Genomic DNA, 20618 nt, shown 5'->3' with positions numbered 1-20618 from the left:
CACTAGTTATGTTAAGTAATGAATTAGCCATCAGTTAAATCTTTTTCTGAATAGGTACCAGCCACTTAAAGTATATGGTAAGATATTCTGATAGGAAATGTTTATGATTTTGATTATAATGAATGATATTACTTACTTTATGATTTGTTACAATATGGGGATGGATTTGATTAAAGCATACTCAGCACTTGTTAATATGCTAATTAAGACTCAAAAGTTGAATTAAATTATGTAATGGAGTTGCTTATTATAACTTTTAGCTTAACTTGTTGATCTTATATAGATGATTACTTGATAACAGAATATTTAGCAAAATAAATTGAAGACCTTAGTGCAAAAAAAAACTTAAGTCAAATTTCTGTCAAAACTAAACCAAACAGCAATTGCTACTTTTCTGGTTAAGCTGTATGTACTAAATAAATATGGAAACATAATTATGTACCTATGTCCTCTTTCTAAGCAAACTTAAATCTAGAAACTTCAACTTTTGTTAACAAATAATTCACTGTTTCGATACCAAAACTTCGCTAATCCAATCATTTTGCTCATTTTGGTCACCGGGTTTTATCTTCTAAATCAGTGGAACGCAAACTGGGGGTCGTGACCCTCGAAGTAGTCGCAACAAGTTTTTGGGGGTCGCCAAATGCAAAGAAATGTATTTTTTATTCTCAAACATCTTTTAGAGCCCTATCAGAAAGAGATCAGATTATTAGTGCCTAGATTGTTAGATATATTCAGTTACAGTTCGACTATCATTAGACTGTTAGAAACAATGTCATATATTTTTAGATGTTGCTGCTTAACTAATATTAGAACTAATATTATTTATAATAGTATTTAAGTACTAAATTAGATCTTGTTATAGATAGTATATCTAGTGGTGATAATGCACGGTCGTTCAGAGGTGACAAGTTATTATACGCAAGCGCAGTAGTAACTTTAAAAAAGTCAAATTTTAATAATGGCTACGGTCCGTAGCAACGAATTTTTTTATTTAGTTGACTGATTATTTATAAATGTTTCCATATAAATCAACATTTTAAACTCTTTCTAAAACTAAAATCATAATAAGTATATCTCAGTTGCATAAGAAAATGATTCAAATAAGATAAAGTTTATATCAAAAAGTTTAAAGTTGCGCTTTTCTAAGTAAATTAACATTCTTGAATATGCTGATTTGTTTACACTTTTAAAAATATATTATCTAATTTTCTGAGCGTAGAAATTAAATTATTATTTTTTTAAAATTCAGATGAGTTTTTATAGTATTTAACACTTTTATCAGATCTTAGCACTCAATTTTTTCTTCTTGTAAATAAACATACAAACACCCACACAGCTATATATATATATATATATATATATATATATATATATATATATATATATATATATATATACACACACATAAATACATATATTACATTCATACATACATATATTTTTTCTTTTACATTCTGATATTTTTTACCTTCTGAATTGGGTTTGATTGCTTTTCGTTTGCTTAGGCAATTCAATAAGCTATCCAGTTATATTTTAAGATCAGTGTATTTGAGCAATCGCGACCAAATTTAAAGTGGAGTGAGCTTATTTACAACCACTATAGGTGGTTACTTTATTTAGACGAAAAAAGTCATTATCAAGCGTTAGTGTTTGGTTTTTCCTTTTTTTTTAACGAATGATAATGAATAAAGAACAAATTTCTATATCAATCTTTTAATATAAATCAAATTTTCTGAAGTTTATTAAAATAAAACTCTTCATACGTTTAAAACAGCCAGGTTTTTGGTGTGAAATAGCAAGATTTGTTTAGTTTTTCAGGTGTTTTTTTTTAATTTTTATTACTTCTCATCTCACTCCTTACTCTTACAGGTTTATTTACTTTTGCTTTGTATTCATAATTGGTCTCTTTATTGTTTGTTATTACATTTAAAATTTGTGTGCTATTTTAGGATCAAGGACATATATTGATGCAATGTTTTCAGCTGTTTGGCAACTTTTTACTGATCAACTTTAAAGATTAAATTTTTTTAAAATTAGCTTGAAGTTTCCTTGAGTCACAATTTTGGTCAAATTAGATTAAAAATGTGCTCTAAATAGAGTGGTTAGTTTTTTCTTTAACACTTTCAACATTTTTCACTGAATTATGTGATTAGCCTTTTTTTTTTTTTTAATGTTTGATATGATACCAGAACTATATTTGTATATATAAACATGATAAAACAAGTTTATCTTTTAACACAAAAAGTATAAGCCAAAATTTTATCTATTACCTATTTATATATATATATATATATATATATATATATATATATATATATATATATATATATATATATATATATATATATATATATATATATATATATATATATATATATATATATATATATATATATATATATATATATAGTGGACCGGTGAAAAGTTGCCAAACAGCTGATGAAACATTGCATCAATACATAGAAGTTGTTCAATAATATGAAGCAAAAGGAAGGGCAGATTGTAAAAAAACCTGGAAGAGTAGGGAAATTCCTGCTATTGGTTTGTTTAAGCCTCTGCTTAAGCAAACAAATTACCAATTCATCAAAATATATACTAACATTAATGGCAATGAGAAGATAAATAATATCAAACTGCAACAAAAAACTTTTTTTTTCATGAATTGGTTTTGACAAGGCTATGTGGGTGTGTTTCCCTCGTCAGTTATGCCTTTGCCACAGCAATCTTGGTTTCTAGTTTGGTAATGTAGAGACAGTTATGGAAAATATAACTACATCTAATTAGATAATACAGCTGTTTTATTGACAATAAATATTTATTAAAAGCCTTAGTTAAAATTAGAAACGTTGTTGATGAATAACTGATGATGAAGATGATGAAGATGATGATGATGACGATGATGATGATGATGATGATGATGATGATGATGATGATGATGATGATGATGATGATGATGATGATGATGATGATGATGATGACGATGAAACCAAATTAGATGCAAATGAGAATATTGATGATGATAACAATGGGGCTGATTGTGGTAATATTAACGATTTATCAAGGCAGATGCACTTATGATTAATATCTAAATCATATTCTTTGATTGAATTAAACTTTTTTTTACATATACATGCAATAGTCAACATAATTAAAAGAGAATTTGTTTTAATACTGGAAATCAAATCTTCAGGTAAAATAAGCTGTTTATATTTTGGACATAATGTTTCATTGAGTTGGTTAACCTTTATATTTTCCACAAGACAGAAAACACAAAATAAGTGTTCACATTTTTTTAGAGTTGCTGGTTGTTTTGGTATTTTACCATAAAAATTACACTGGTAAAGTTGTAAATGAGGATTGATTTCTTTTTTTAGTTCTTCAATATCTATTTCCAAGTCATGTGCTGTCACAATGCTTTTTTTAATGGTAGCAATCATGGAAGATGACCACACTTTTTTACCAATACCAGGGCAACCAATAAGCATTTTTATTTTTGTTTTAGTGATTTAGTAACATTTAAACTTTTACTGAGTTTTTCTAACTGCTGATAACAATAGCATTTATCACAATGAGTTTTCCAGTTGATATTTAAAAGAAGTGTTGTTGATTTCATTCTTTTGATCATATTATATATGGTATCATAACGTTTTGAAAATTTTTAGATGAGTGTAGATTAGGGATCGCCGGTTACAGTATACGGTATAGTAACTTTACGGTATACTTTACGGTATACTTGGTATACTAAAATTTAGTATACAGATTAGTATACCTGTTTACTTTTATTTGTGAAATATTTTTGGACTGGCTTTAAAATTATATTTTCTTAATGAATTAAATTACTGCATCATGTCTATTATTTGACTAAACATGATTAAAGTGTTTTTTTTTATTCAATTTTTGTTTCTTAGATTTATTTAATAAAAACTTTAATTTGTTTAGTTGTTATATTTTTATACCAGGCTGTTTGTGCTGCTCTTCACCCTTTTAAGATTTAAGATTGTTTATTCTACAGATTTCTCTAATCTGAAATAAATAGTAATAATAGTAATCGAAAAAAAAAAAAGTAAAAAGTTTTGTTTACGTTAAACTTTACAGTATACTTTACGGTATACTGTACGGTATACTTTACGGTAGACTGTACACTAAATCTTTAGTATACCGTATACTGGCGATCCCTAGTGTAGATTCTCTAAATCTGACAACATGACATGGAATACATAGTTCAATGTTCTTTTTTTGGTTTATTCCAATAGGATACTTTTTTTTCCCAACCAAATATCCACAGACCCTGTAAATAAGATTCAAATTTTTGTAATGGATTTTCATCTAAAAATAATTAAACTTTTTGGATAGTTCTTGTGAATAACCATCAAACTTAACCACATGCATTATGTAGTGTTTATATTCATGAAGTAAATTAAGCTAATAAATCAATAAAAAACTTCATATAAAGTAAAAGATTTTATTTAAAATTATTAAAAACATTTAGTCAAGTTTTTTACATAAGGACAATTTTTATTTCACAAACGATATAAATAAAATGTTATCAATTTAGGACAATAGTTAGATGTAAATTTTGAACAAGAAAAAAAATTGAGTGCAATGATTTTTTATAAGAAACAAAAAGTTAAAAGATTGATATAAGTAAAAGTAGAAAAACTTTTAAGTTTTATCGCTCAAAAAAAATGTAAAAAGACTTCCAAATTTGTAAACAAATCAAAGAAAAAGTTTTTTTATGTAGATCCTCTTCAATCATAAAATAATATTTCCTTTCATTTTACTTACTTCTTAATAAAATTAAGTTACCGAGACATTACTAACAGTCTAAAAGCTGGTTATCAACGTAGACAATTTTAAAAAACGTGATAAGTAATGAAAAATTGGTCGCTAAGTAAAAATTCATTCTGTAACGAAGGTCCGTAGCCATTTTGAAAGTTCTAAAATTTTCATAATCCAACTGCGCTTGCGCACAATAACCTGTCGCTTATTAACAGAGTTTGAACGACCGTGAATGTTAAATTTAAACAAAACCTGGCGCTACTCGACTCCCCTCCCCCCTGATTTTATGATTGATTCTGATAGAGAATTTTATGTTGATTAAGAATCGTATAAAAACATGGGTCTCAAAATCAATGGAAAGTGCTCTAATCTGAAGTTGAAAGTACAAAATTATACGACAAATCCCTAATATTCGCCATCTTGAATAGTGACTTTTTTTTGTCTAAAAGTTATCATTTCAAAGTATTCACGACCTGGTTTTTATTTTGTTATAATGAAGACTTCGAATAAAAGATCGTGAGAATTCATTCGCGTTTAAATTATCACGCCAATATGCTTTTACTAGGGCTCTTACTTAGTTGTCTAGAATATCTTTTAAAGTTTTTATGGAATAAGTTGAAAACTTCTGTTATTGATTATATACTGAAATGATTTTTAAAACAATTAAAATTGTTTATTAGCAAAGTATATATATTTAAAACTATAGACTTTTTTTTTTAATACTTCAAGTTAACCCCCCGTTAAAATTTATTTTCATTACCTCTGTCATACAAAAACGAATGTTTCAAAATAATTATTCTGTTTCTTTCATAGGCGCCGAGTTCACGGGGGCAACAGGGACAATGCCCCCCCCCCCCCCCCCCAGGAAATTTATACTAATAATATATTATCGCGGATTATCTCGGGGGCGAATAGATACTCTCGCCCTCATGATAATCCGTGATAATATATTATTTGTATAAATTTCCTGGGGGTGCACTGCCCCTGTTGCCCCCGTGAACTCGGCGCCTATGGTTTCTTTATTTATCAACATGTCATAGCTCTTCAAAAACCAACAAACAAACGCAATAGCCCCGTTGCCCAGGATCTTCCTAATTAAAAACGGCTATTTTCATAGCCACACAATTTCATTAAAATTTTTTGCTAAAAAGAATAAAGAGTTCCATTTTTATTATTCAATGAAAGTTCATCTTTACTATTACTTTTTACTTAATAATAAAGTAAATTTTTATTTAAAAAAATTGTCTTAAATTCTTTTATAAATACAAAATTTTCAAGAAAGAATCACATGTTTCACAAGAGTAAGATGTTTTATATTCGTTTGTATATCTAATTACACTCGAAAGAACTTTCGCGCCTACAATAATCCAAAAATACACTTTTTTATAATAAAAACCAGGCTAGCAATGTTTTGCTTTTGAGAACAAAATAAGCCGTGACATAAGTTTATTCAAGATGGCGAATATTAGGGATTTGTCGTATAATTTTGTACTTTCAACTTCAGATTAGAGCACTTTCCATTGATTTTGAGATCCATGTTTTTATATGATTCTTAATCATCATAAAGTTAGTATGATTATTAGTATCATTATTTTACAGCTCAGTATGATTATTAGTATCATTATTTTACACTATAATTTTTCACTTTCGTTTTAACTTTATTAATAGTTTGTAAATATTTTGTATTAAAATTTTTTATTACTGAGTTCAATTTTATAACTTTAATAGTTACAATAAAATATTATATCTTTTTAGCAGAAGCACACATCTTATGGTAAACAAGCTCGAGCCATTGAATGAACCTTTTGTTGTGGAATGTTGTTTTAAATATTTGACAAAACTTGCTGAAGATGCTTAACAAAGACTTTTCACAGTCTTTACTTCTCTTAAGGACCATGATTCTCAAAATTTGTACCTAAGTAGATGCAAAAGTGTAAGTCCTGACACTGGAATTTGTCAAAAGCCAAGAAAAGATAATGGTAAAGAGCAAAGTAGCCTTTCTTATTCTCTAACTGCTCAGGAACAAACTGTTTCCAAGTGCAAATCAGCATTTCATGGCATAAATGAATCAAGGCTAAAAAAATAAGTGTTTAATTTTTCTGTTAGTCTTGATTATAGACACAGAAAACACAGCAATCATATAAAGATTGATGAAGATATTTGAAATCCTGTTTGTGACTACATAAGAATGTTCCCTGCACATGAAAGTCATTACTGTAGATCAAAGAATTTGTTTAAAAAATATATTGATACCTCTTGGACTGTTGCTGAAATGCATTGTTTATTTACACGCAACAAATTTGATTTAAAAGAAACATGCAAGTACTGGTTTTTACCATGAAATTTTTAACTTTAAGTTCAATATTAAGTTTGGATTTTCTTGCTCAGACATTTGCGATAGATATGAGAAATTTTATAACTGAAATAAAGGCTGCTGGAATAGCAAATAACAGTATTTTATTCAAAGACCTGATAACACAACATGAGCTTCCCATCAGGAAATCTGATGTATTTAATGCTCAGATCATAGAGGTCACTTCAGCTGCAAATCTAACTCAAGAAACTGCAGTAATTTGCATGGATTTTGAAAAAAACCAACCACTGCCTTTAACTGGTATTGGACAAGAACTATAAAATCATCTCTGGATACATAATTTGTGTTTTCATGAGAGTTTAGCTAGTTCAATAAAAATGTATTTGTATGCAGAATATTTTTCAGCCAACGGTGATCTCTTGTCTAGATCGTTATATTTCTACATTTGATAATTCTATATCAAAACTTATCTTGTTTATGGATATCTGCTTCTCAGAACAAGAGTTGGTATACTTTTGCATATCTGCAGAGGATTGTAAATGAAATTCCATTTCTGACAGCAGTGCATGTCAGCTATTCACTTCAGGACATAGCCAAATGCTGTGTGATCAGGTTTTTGGATGTGTTGAGTAGAGGATGCAAAAAAAAAAAAGATAGGTTCATTCTCCCTTTACAGTGGGTTTCCATCATTAAGGGGAAGGATCTATCAACCCTTTTTGATGTTGTGTATATTGAACATCCTCTTACACACAACATAATAGATGATAGGATTACTGTTGTTTAAGTCCTTGACTTTAAAAATGCATTTGACCTCCTCTTAAAATCCATCATTGACGTTAGTGAATTCAGAGGGGCTAAGTTTGAAAGGGGTAAGGAACCCTTTAGCAGAAATTTGATGGCATCTGGGTGTTCAGATTTAGTACCAATATTTAAATGGGGGAAAAAAACTTTCTACCCTTTAATCCATCAAGCAAAATAGGATATGTGTAAATTTAAAAAAAGCTAATGACATAGGAGAATTTTAAAATATTTAAATATTCCAGCTGAAGCCACATTTTGTGATAACATCTGAAGGAAAGACATAGCTCCTGAGGATGGTAGTGACACTAAACTCATTGAAGAGTTGTTTTTTTTTTTGGTATTTAGATTTTTGATAAATTAATATAAAATTCAGTGTTTATTTATTTATTTATTTTTTATTGTCTTCTGATACTAATTTATAATAAGATATAAAAGAATATAGAGTATGATGTTAGCAATCTCATCCTGTAAAAAAAAAAACCAACTAATTGCTACAAAGAATAAAAATTTTATTCAAAAAGTACTTAAATCCAGTGTTTGAACAGTCATGTAAAAAGTACTTAAGTACTGAATTGGGACAGTATTTAAGTCAAAAAACAAATAGTCAATATCTCTGGCTTTGTAGCTAAAATTTGCCCATATACATTTATAAGATCCCTGTATATAAAACCAAATCGTCAGTGAAACTGCAAAACCTCGTAACTGCAACTTTTGGGCTTTTATATTTTATTATTTAAAACGTTTCTATCACGGCGATCTTTCGTATATAGATTTTCCTAATATCCGTGGATCTGGAAATTACCAAATAGTGAAACAACTCCATGTAACCTATTTAAAATGTTATATACAATGCGAATTCACCTTACTTTGTAAACATAAACTTGTGCATTATACAGTCAGAACGTTGTTCTTTTGGTTTCAACAAAAAAAAAATGTTGTTTTGACAAAATCATGCAAATAAAATTCACTTTTAAGATTACCGGACGTTCGGGGGCATTTAAAAATACACGCTAAGGAACAAAGGAATTTTAATTTTTTTTGACAATTAGGAAAAATAAGACCTGTTCTATCAAGAGAAGTAAAAAGAGAAAGGTTTGTTATTTTTGTTATGGAGAATTTACTATTTAAAAAATCAGTCTTTTTTTAGAACTTTTAGCCGAATGCGTCGCAGGTCTGCAAAATTATTTAACTTTAAAGAAATAGTTGCGTGTCTGTATTCTGTTTAAATAAAAAACGAAATAATTTCTTTCTGTATTTTGTTTCGTTTTATAAAACTAGGTGTTTTTACTGTTTCTTTCTTTAAGATGAAGTAAATTTTTGATATCACCAGAAAATGATCAGAATCAAATCATAAACGAAGTTTACAAAAATGAAATTATTTTCTATAATTTCAAAGTAAGTGAAGATAAAATAAGGTTATAGTTCTTCGAGCTGTAATAGTATAACTGGAATTAATTAACTAATAGTAATTAATAATTCTTCTCGTTTAGATGAAAAAGTTATTATGGGATAGTGTAGTAAATATTGGAGTATCTAGAGTCGGGAAATGGTTAGCCAATGTTTGAATGCGTTTTAAAACATGGTGAAGATAAAATTGGTATGTCTTTGTCTGTGAATCCGAGGATCGCGAGTTATGAATTAAAAAACTTCCAAATGCAAACTTTGTGTTTACAGATTATAAGCGAATTTGTGCTCAGCACTAGCCTAAAGATGCAAAATTAAATAAAGTCAAAGGTGGTAGTTTTGTTCCAGTGCATCCTCCATCAGTCTTTAAAGGTATACCAGTATCTTGTATTCCAATAGTGTCTAGAAAACGAGATGTCACTGGGTTAATGTGCTATGAAAGAATAGTTTACCTGATGAGTTTGAAAACTTCAAAAAAATGGATGCTATTCAATTTAATTCAATTGTAAAAAATTTGAAGTCAATGATAAATATCTGTGAAGAAAAATTTTATTTTGTTGAAAAAGAAAAAAATATATCTTTAATATCATATGAACATGGTGGACCAGTACCTAAGTTTTCAATATATATAACTTTAGAAGATTCTGGAGATATTTATTTTAGGCACCGCCGATTCGGTTCGTAAAATCCGCAAAAAGCCAATCCGACTTATTTTGCGGATTAAAATAGTCAGTTCGTAAAAATTTTTCGGATTAATAATCCGAAAGCTAATTTACGAACCACTAGCGAATTTTTTTTTTGCGGATTCACTTCGCTGTTCGGATTATCAATCCGAAAAATTTTTACGAACCACTAGCGGATTTTTTTTTTTGCGGATTCTCTTTGCTGTTCGGATTATTAATCCGAAAAATTTTTACAAATCAATTTAACTTTAATTCGTTTAGCGAATTATACGAATCGCGTTCCGTTCGCGTCACCATTAAATGGTGTGGTCCAAAAAAATTACGTTTTTATTATGTGCGCGTCCTATAAATAGTGGATTTCTTTTTTATTTTCAATCAGTTCTATTTGGAAATCTTAACATACAACAATTCGTTCAACAGATCAAGTCTACTATTCTTCACCTACATTTATTACGGTAAGCCAATATCATATTAATTTGATTTAAAAGTTAAGAATATTTCAAACTGAATTTTTGCGGTTTTTTTTTTTTTTTTTTTTTTTGTGGATCGAATTCCTTTGCGAATTATTTCGCTTTGCGGATTGCTTCAATTAGTGGATTGGTCCGATAAAATTTATATTGTAATATTTCTTCTACTTAAATATTAACAGAAATAAAAATAGAAATAGAGATAAAAACTAGTTTGAAAAATTGTTACGCTCATTTCAATAATTAAGGCAAATAATTAGTTCTTTTATTGAAAACTTTATGCATGCCTCTAAAATATCATTTATTGTTAAGACGAATATTAAGGAAAATTTTCAAATAACTTAATAAATAATTAGTTCTTTTTCGGAAACTGTTTGTATGCATCAAAAACTATCACCTTTTATTAAGGCAAATATTAAGGAAATATTGAGGCAAATATTTCAATAAAAAGTCAGTAAATCGAAAATGTGATTTGATCCGTGTTTTCGAATTTTTAATCCGAAAAGTAATCCTTATTAACAATCTGATCCGTTTTTGTGGATTTTAAATTCAATAAATAATCCGAAATATTCGTCCGATCCGATATGGCAAACTCAATCCGATTCGTTTCTTTTTTTTTTTTTATTTCACTTTTTTTTTCTTTTCAGATGCCTAAGCTGTCTAATATTTGGGAATTCTTCAACAATGTGGAGGAAAACAAGGCAAAATGCAAGGCCTGTGGCAAAATATACTTAATCAATAAAAGCACCACAAGTCCTTTAAGGAACCATTTGAAAAGAGTCCACTTGAATTTATATAATCAATTAGAAAGGAAAGACAAGCAAAAATCAACAATACCAGACATTTTTGATGAGCTTGCCTCTGAAGACTCAGATTTTGAACAAACACAAGAAAGAGGAAAAAAGAGGAGATGTCCACAAACACAAAAAGATACACCAGTATCGCCACAGCCTGGACCAAGTGGAACTTGTGGCACTTCCAACACACAGACACTGCAAGGCAGAAAACAGGCTACCAAACCTGAATGGGAAGTTACTGACATCAATCAAATAAGAACTGTTGTTGACATTACTAAATGGGTGATTGAGGACACTCAACCATTTTCTATTGTAGAAACTGACGCATTCACCCGGATGATGAGAACTGCAACCAACGGTCAATTCAGAGCCATTACAGCAAAGAATATATCTACAAAATACATTCCCCCCCATTTTTAAATTCATCAAGGAACAAGTAAAAAACATTTTCAATTCAGACAAGTCAAATCTTGATGGAGTGGCCTTTACATCCGACGTGTGGACCACTGATCACACCAATTTGTCTTTCATGAGCCTTACACTCCACTATATAGATTCAAAGTTCCAATTAAAGCGCTTCTTGGTAGAAATGTCCTACTTCCCCGAACAACATACTGCCGACAATATTGCCAAGAAGCTCAATGAATCTATCAACAAACTGGAACTTGATTTTGGAGTCAAAACCTGGATAACAGTCGACGGTGCAGCTAATGTCCAAGCAGGTGTTAGGAAATCAATTGGGGTTCAAAGTGCAATTTGGTGTGTCGACCACCGTCTAAATCTAGTTGTCAGTGGTGCTGTCGATGATAAAAGATGTCCAAAATGGTCAATTCTCAACCACAAAATAACAAAATTAGTAGGTCACTTCAACCAGTCCTCTCAAAAAGCTATGACTTTAGTTAATGCTGCCAAAGCGTTAAAAAACTCCAGAACGAAGTTAGTACAGAGATGCCCCACAAGATGGAACTCTGACCTCCATCAAATGGAGTCTGTGGTGGATCTTCTTCCGGCGATGCATTCTTTAAAGAATCCGAACCCTACTGTTTCTGGAGGTTGTAAGTTGACAGATCTTTTACCAACAGATGATGAAGTGGAATCTATTCAATCTGTCATCCGGCTTCTGAGAGGCTTTTCAGAATTCTCTGAGAAATGCAGCAGTGAAAAGAATGTTAGCATCTGTTCCGTTATTAATTGCCTATACAACATCAGAGGAAGATTAGCAAGGGAGATGATCAAGCCAAAAACCGAGGTGTCATCAGAGCTTGCTCACTACTTCAATGAAGATCTAAACAAAAGATTTGAAGGGGAGTTGATGAATATTGAATTCTCTATAGCTCATTTTTTAGATCCTAACAGGAAAAATTTGAAGTAGTCAAAACTGCAGTAAAAAAAGCTATGGAAGAACTGTCAAAAAAAGAAATTTTGGCTAGCCAAAGCACTCCTTCCCCTTCAATGTTGGATGATGAAGATGATGACGACTTTGATTTCACTGAATAACTGAGGAAGAAAGTGTTTGGTGCAGGTTACATTAATCCTGGAGGTGAAACAAGCACCAAGAAAGCCATTTCTACTGAAATTGAGGGGTATTTGAATTCAAAACCAGTTCCAGCAAATACAAATGTACTGGAATTCTGGAAACAAAACCAGTATATTTACCCAATAATGTCAAGGCTAGCCAGAAAAAACCTCTGTATACCTGCTGCATCATCAACATCTGAAAGAGTTTTCTCAACAGCAGGGAATATATACAGCTCTAGAAGAACCAATCTTTCAATCTCAAAGGTTGAGATGTTGGTATATATGAAAGAAAACACTAAGCAACTCAGTAAAATTCAAGACATTGTGTGGCCAGGAAATGAATTTGGAAAATGATTAACTTTCAGTGTGATTTTGACTTTTTTTTATTTCTTAACAAGGAAATCATTTCGTTTCATTGTATATTTGAATATTATAAATAAATAAAAATGAATCTTAATTCGAAAGCTTTTTTTATTCTGAATCCGTATAAATCCGTAAAAATAATATCGGTTCGGATTCCAATTCGAAAAAAATTTTTCGAATTGCAATCCGATCCGAAAGTATCGAATCGGATTGCAATCCGAAAAAATTTTAACGAATTATTTTCCGATAAATTATTTTCGGATCAAATCAATCCGTAAGTAGTTTGAACCGTTTAGCATAGATAATTCGGTGCACAATCCGCAAACCGATAAACAGTAACGAATCGGCGGTCTCTAATTTATTTTCTTTTTGATTTTCACAGAATTTATCACGTGACATAACCACGTAATTACATTAGCCCAAAATGTGAAAGCAAAACCACGTATCATCAATAACAAAGTGTTTCTGACAGTACTTTTGGTGGTTATAGTAGTGTGCGAAAAATCGTTCAAAGATAATTTCCTTTATCAACGTAAATCGTGACAAATTTTTATTTTTAAACGACTACAAGAAACGTACTAACAAGTGAGTATAATTTAAATTATTTAATAATTAGATATTTCTGAATAATTAGAGTGATTATGACGACTTATAATGTGCAGCGCTGATACGTGATTTTGCACTTCTATATATTGCTGATACTTGATTTTGCAGTTAAACCACAAATTTGTTTACTAGTATTTTGTAAAAAGACATGCTTAAAAGTAAAATCATATTATATCTAATTTATTAGTGAAAAAAATCTGATAATCACTTGATGTTAGTGTAAATATTTTCTATACTGTAAATTTATTTTCTTGTAGTCCTTTATGTATTGTTATTGTAGGAACATTCACGTGGTTACAAAATGATGTTGTTGGCGAATTCGAAAAAAGTCAATCAACCGACTCCAGCCGTCAGTGAAACTGACTCTGGAAATAAAAAGGATCCAACATAGACTCTAGTGTGGTTCGTGAAACAAGTGCTAGTGTAGATTATGATATGGATGCTGTCAACGACAACATCACTATAAATTCGTCGTTAATGAATGTGACATTTGGGGATAAAGACACAGCTAACATGTCTGATTTAATCAACTTTGAGTCAATTGATGGAGTTTTTGGCTCAACCGAAAACCAGGATCATAGTGAGCTCTCGACACAACACTTGTCCAATTCTGAAATTGTAACGGTAAATGATACCGGTGCAGAAAATGAATCTAGTGATTCCAGCGATCTTCAAGATTCTGGTTCAAACTATTCCTATTCCTCAGAATCCTCCGACAATGATGAATCAGATGTGGAAAATTCACCGCTCTCTTCTGGTGCTGCCCGCGTATCTGTTGATTCAAAAATGTCGGCAACCAGTCACAGGTCTCCTCAACCCGGCACTTCTTTGAATAATCGCGTGACCCGTTCATCAGTTCATGTGAGTTCAAATGATCAAGAACATCCCCTAAACTTTGAAATACAACCGTCAACAATAAAGAAAACAAGATGCAAACGAGGGCGAGCTGAACCAAATAACTGGGAAAGAAAACGTAATGTTCTAAAGCGAATGAAAGGAGAAGAGTACAGAGGTCTGAAAAAAAAATCGTGATGGTAATTTTGTACAATCAGAAGTAAAAGCACCACGCAGTATAGGTCCTGCGTGTCAATCTAGTCGCTATGAAAAAGCAAAGAATCATTTTTGTCAAAACTTCGATGAGGGAGATTGAGGAAAAATTTTCTCACATTTTTGGGGTAAAATGGACTGGGGAATGAGACGAACGTATATTGCGACTCTCGTAGAATCGATGGAGCCAAAGCGAAAGACAGCCAAGACAACGCGCCGTAATTCAACTCTAAAGTATTTTTTAAAAAAAGACGATAGAAGATTTCAAGTTTGCAAGAAGATGTTTCTTGCCACATTAGGAATGCGCGAGTGGCAGGTTCGTGACTGGGCGCAGTCCAGTCTAGATGGTAGTGGTATGCACAAAACCCTCAATAAAAGCTTTACCAAAGAGAAATCATTGTAATACTCCAGCTGGTAATGAGAGGAAAACATTTCTACTGACTTTTTTGAAAAATCTTCCCACTCTTCCAGCTCACTACTGTAGAGCTACGACTAATAAACTCTATATTGAACCACCAATAATGTCCGCGATGGTCTTGTATCGTTTATTCGAAGAGTCATTTCAAACAAATTCTCCCCAACTAAAACCACTCTCGAGAACAATTGTAGCAGCTGAATTTGAAGCTCTTAACTTAGCAATTTACCGTCCCAAAAAAGATCAATGTGACACATGCACGTCACATAAACTAGGTCATATTTCAGATGAAATATACAATGTTCATCAGCAACGTAAAGAAGAAGCTCGAAGTCAAAAAGCCGCAGATAAAGCTGACTCTATTGCACATCCAGATAAGATTGCAGTGTTCACTATGGACGTCCAAGCTGTCAAAATGGCTCCATTTCTTAAAGCCAATGCATTTTACTACAAAACAAAATTATGCGTTCATAATTTTACAATTTACAATGAGGCTAATGGTAACGTCACATGCTACTTATGGAATGAAAGCGAAGGAGGTTTAGGCGGAGACGTGTTCGTGAGTATGATATCGGACCATGTGACAGCCTTTATCAACTCAAACCCTAAATGCACGAGGTTGATTCTGTAAAGCGATGGTTGCTGTTATCAAAACCGAAACGCAGTTGTCTCGAATGCCTTGTTAGCCCTAGTAATTGAACATAAGGTCACGATAGAACAGCACTACTTGGAAAAAGGTCACACCCAAATGGAAGTAGATTCAGTTCATAGTACAATCGAACACCGTTTGAGGAATAAAAAAATTTATTTGCCGACTGACTATGTTGGCGTATGTCGCGAAGCGTGCGTTAAAAATCCATACTCGGTGAAATATCTAACCCACGACTTCTTTAAATCCTACGCACAGGTTTCGTACTATAAATCAATTAGACCTGGGTTTAAAACTGGTGATCCAGTAGTAACAGACATTAGGTGTATTATGTACACACCAGAAGGAATTATGAAATACAAGTTATTGTAATGGCAACCACTGCCTAAGAGAACAGCACGTGGTCCTTTCCTTCCAACTAGACTTTACTCGCAGCCGCGTAAACTTTCTAAGATGAAATTTAATCATCTCCAGGAACTCAAACAAGTTCTCCCCTCGTATTGTTGGGAGTTTTATGACAATCTTCCGCATTATTAATTGAGTATTACGACTTTTAATATTAGTTGAGATTACTTTTATTAATGAAGATTGATCAACTGTATTAGAATATTTTTTGATGAGATTGATAATTATTGTCGAGATATTTTTTGATGAGAAATTTGAGCGAGATGTTTTTTGATGAGATTGATAATTATTGTGTCAACAGTCATAAATGTTTTTGTTATCGTAAAATGTCACATGGAATATTAAATTATTAATTGAATATTTAGGTTTCTTACAACTAGTATCAAAACAAGTATCATTTAAATAAAATTAGAGCCCCAACACTAAATTATTTAGCAGGCTGAGGAAATTAAATTAATGAAACGTGCAAAATATAGTCTATACTACTTAGTTACCTTTTAGTGGAAAAACCTTCTATCTACCAAAAGCTGTCAAAACATGAATTACAAAAACACGTAACTGCTTTCCCCCAACCCCTAGTGATTATACTTTTTTCAAAATATTTGATATCAGTTAGAGACACGATATAACAATTAATAGCAAAAGATTATTATATGTAAGAATAAACTTTTTAATCTATTTAGTTTTAACTCTCTCCTGAACATTTTTCAAAAAGTCTATTACGAGGTTTTGCAGTTTCACTGACGAAATCACCAGAAATGGGGTTTCATCTTTATTGCTTGATTTAAGATCACTTAATTAAATTGCAGTAGTTGAATTTTCTTATGTAATCATTGGCAATAATAGTTAATTGAATTTACTTGTTTTAATTTAAATTTACTTATTTGATTTGAATTTGTAATTTAATTTAATTTATTTTAAATTTACTTAACAAATGATTTAAAAAATTATTTGGATGCCAAAAATCTATCATTTATTTTCAATAAAGTCTTGAGACCCATAACATTTTTATATTCAAAATTTTAAGGAAAAAAAAAAAAAATTTATGTGTATAAGGTAGACCGGCGCACGTTGACCCGCATTTTTTTCTTTGATTCTTAACTTTTTCGCATTTCGTGTTTTATTTTGTTACTTTATGGGAGAAGGTTGCGAAAACTATATACAATAAAAAAATGTATTATCAAAAGCTTATATAAGTTTGTGAATATCTTAAAAATGCTTTATTTAAAGTGATGTTCCTTGGGCCAATGTGTCACTTATTTGGGGTCAGTTGGCCCATGGGTTAGGGCAGACCTCAAAATAATTTCTAGTTAAATTTGAGGTAAAAAAGGTGCATACAGTGAAAACAATTACATATATATGTACAATCGTTATTTTATCATAGCGTTTAAAATGACTACATACATTAAAATATCTGGTCACAGATTAGCCACTGTCTTCATCTAATGGGACTAAAAGATCGTTACAGTATAAATATTCATAAAATAGACCCTTGAGTTCTTTTTCTACGCAAGTCATAGGTGCCCACTGATGGCAGATTGAACACTGAATCCACTCTGCACCTGGAAGACTGTTTGAGAAAGGTTTGAGGTATCTAAGACACAAAGCATTTTCGTTCTCATCTTCAATGTCATCTTCCTCATCTTTCTTGTTTGGTTTCTTTCTCTTAGTTTGACAAGATTGAATATTGCTGGTTTTAGAATTATTTGGATCACCTATTTAGGTAGAGAATAGTTTTTTAGTATGTGTTATTTTTTTGTTTCAAAGCTCTTTTTTTTTCTTTTGATGTCTGCTGTTCATGTTCCAAGGCTTTCTTAACAGGGGTATCTGTTAGGGGAATCGGTTAATATAGCAGAAACTCGTTTCCAATTTTTAGACCTATTTATTCTCTGTTTTCTAGGCTTAGCTTTTTCAAAGGTCTTACTCCTTCAGGAGATGGTAAAAGTAAAGGGTTTGGAATGGCACCTGGTGTTTTATTTAAATCTGCAAATTTTTCTTCCTTTGAAGTAGACAGAGAGGCAATTGATTTATTGAGATTCGTTTGTTTGGAAGTGCTGTAATCTGCAGTGGAGAAATCGACATTAGGATCTGGTCTATCTGATGTATACAATGACAAAAAGTCACTTTCTGAAAAAAATATTTCTGTTAAATGGATAAACTCCTGTTACTTGGAAGCCACTCATTATGTTCCTTGGAGTTGTAGCATTAGGAAGTGCTGTTCTCACTATACCAGGTACATCATAGGTAGTATACATCATAGATAGGTACATCATAGATAGGTCGTTTGTTTACAGTTATCCACGCATCACACGCTAACAAACTTTTTAAAAGGACCATAAACACTTCTATTCAATGGCTGTAGCTTATGACTACAGTGTGCTGGAAAGGATAAAAGTGTGGTCCCATTTTCTTTGCAAAAGTCAAGAACTGATGCATCAAGATGAGAGCTGTGGTTGTCAATCAAAACTAGACAAGAATAGTTATTTTAGCAACGTGTGTGAGTGGCAGAATGTTTGATATATTTAAGAAAATTTCTCTCTGTCATTCAGCCTGAAGAATGGGATGATCCATCACACCATTTGGTCCATCACGAATAAAGTGGGACTTTAAGTTAACTTTCGGAAAGATAAAAGATGGGTGCACACTATCGCCAATTGTATTAACCGCCAAAGCCATAGTCACTAATACTCCTCTTTCAGCAGATGTTACTTGACCTATCTGGGGAAAACTTCTGCGAGCGGCGATACTGTCTGCTCGTTGTACAGTTGCGATTCCGGTCTCATCAATATTCCATATGTCTGCAGGGGTCACTTTCAACCCCGTCAAAACATTACTTAAGTTTTAAAAAAGCAATTTAACATTTTGATGAATAAAGCGCAGCGGGTTAAACTTGTTATTTGAGGAAAACGAATAGAAAGTTTTGGATTCCTCTTCATGAATTCTGCAAACCAATCACACCCTGCAATTTGTAACTTTGCCCATGATCGGGGAATCTTTCTGCTGCAGGCAAGAGAATATGTATATGCAAAGCGTCTGACCTCCTTAGGAGAAATACCATAGTATATGTCACTTGCTTTCATAAGGTATTTCCAAGCAAGTCTTCCTGCTCAGATTCAAATACCTGAAAAGAAAAGAAAATTAGCCTACACATTGCATTACCATTCTTTTTAATTCTTCCAGTTGTGTTTTGTATTGAACAGTGTGTGCATGGGTCTTTACTTATGTTATAAAAATAAACTATCAAATTCAAATCAGTAATTAAACACAAAAATTATTATACCTGAAATCATTTGGCAAGCCAAACTTCCAAGGTTTTCTGTTTGATTTAGGAGGTTCTGGATCCTTAGTGTAGTAGTTACTTCATTAACCTCATTAGGCTCAGGCGTTTCAACAGTAGCAATAATCTGGCATTCATTTCTATCATCAGAAAATAAAGGAATCACTGAGTTCTCGTGAATCACCTCAGTTTGAACTGAAGTATTACTAGCAGAAGGTAATCCATTGTAATTAATGCAATACCTTCCTAGAGCCTTTCGATGTATTTTGAAATCTGTACTAACTTTTCTAATTGATCTTTTATATTTTGTAACTTGTATTACTGCTAGTAACATTGTATCTTGCGACACTTTTCCTCTTTCTGACTTGCAAACATAGTTTCGCATCATTTTTAGGTAGATCTAAAAATATATTCAAAGTATAATGTTATGTTATACTTTGATTAAACAGTTCTACGTTATTAATATAGAATTGTAGTAAAGCTTACAAGTTAAATACTATATAACACTGTCTCATAGTTATCCTAAGCTCTGGAAAATGCAAACAGCTATTCGCTGTGTTATATGTTCTAGTCGTATTAGCTTTGCTCACAGAACACTCCCAATCTCCATGTATTGCAACATGAGTTTCTACCACAATTAGTCATGGCGACATTATCCTTTAAACTAATAATTCCGCCAAGGGTTGTATGCTACATGATTATTACTACGAGCTTGTAATAGTGAGGAGGAGGGGGAGAGGAGGAGGAGGGAAAAATTTAAAACGAACAATTTTAATAAAAATAGTGAAATTAAAAAAAAACGTTGTTGCTCAGGATTTAAAGTTAGGTCGTTATTAGATCATATGGTTTGTTATCATGTATATCGTTATTAGATTAGAGAGTTTGTTATTATGTTTATCGTTATTAGATCAGATAGTTTGTTACTATGTATATCGTTATTATGAATGTCCTTATTATGTATATCGTTATTATGTATATCGTTATTATGTATATCGTTATTAGATCAGATATAGTTTTGCAAAATTTCCTCTCATGTTTTCAATCAGAAAAAAAAAGGCTCCTCTATTGCTATTGCACTTTTTATACCTCT

At 31.5% G+C, this 20618-nt stretch overlaps 2 protein-coding genes and 1 pseudogene across 4 annotated transcripts; 1 reads left to right on the top strand and 2 right to left on the bottom strand.

Annotated features, from left to right (window-relative positions):
- Positions 1 to 2787: 2787 nt before the first annotated feature.
- Positions 2788 to 4701, bottom strand: LOC149881022 (uncharacterized). The gene has a single exon (XM_090068197.1). It carries the CDS (start codon positions 3486 to 3488, stop codon positions 2841 to 2843), a length of 648 nt encoding a protein of 215 aa, XP_089924323.1. The 5' UTR covers positions 3489 to 4701; the 3' UTR covers positions 2788 to 2840.
- Positions 4702 to 6035: 1334 nt separating this feature from the next.
- LOC149881021 (uncharacterized) lies at positions 6036 to 14984 on the top strand. 3 transcript variants are annotated; one of them, XM_090069803.1, is made up of 5 exons: positions 6036 to 6348; positions 6538 to 9292; positions 9388 to 9673; positions 13512 to 13714; positions 14016 to 14984. In XM_090069803.1, exon 5 carries the CDS (start codon positions 14171 to 14173, stop codon positions 14765 to 14767), a length of 597 nt encoding a protein of 198 aa, XP_089925929.1. In that variant the 5' UTR covers positions 6036 to 6348; positions 6538 to 9292; positions 9388 to 9673; positions 13512 to 13714; positions 14016 to 14170; the 3' UTR covers positions 14768 to 14984. The 3 variants fall into 3 exon arrangements, with proteins under 3 accessions (XP_089925929.1, XP_089925928.1, XP_089925930.1); XM_090069802.1 differs by having other exon boundaries at positions 13993 to 14984; XM_090069804.1 differs by lacking the exons at positions 6036 to 6348; positions 6538 to 9292 and having other exon boundaries at positions 9300 to 9673; positions 13993 to 14984.
- Positions 14985 to 17989: 3005 nt separating this feature from the next.
- LOC149881020 (uncharacterized) lies at positions 17990 to 18984 on the bottom strand (annotated as a pseudogene).
- Between the last annotated feature and the right edge of the window lie 1634 nt (positions 18985 to 20618).

The sequence above is a fragment of the Hydra viridissima genome, unplaced genomic scaffold, assembly GCF_058129835.1.
Source record: "Hydra viridissima isolate aposymbiotic clone 2 unplaced genomic scaffold, HvirCarnegie_v1 scaffold_12, whole genome shotgun sequence".
Lineage (NCBI taxonomy): Eukaryota > Metazoa > Cnidaria > Hydrozoa > Anthoathecata > Hydridae > Hydra > Hydra viridissima.
Note: the sequence above shows the minus strand (reverse complement) of the source record. Positions and strands in the feature narration are given on the sequence as shown.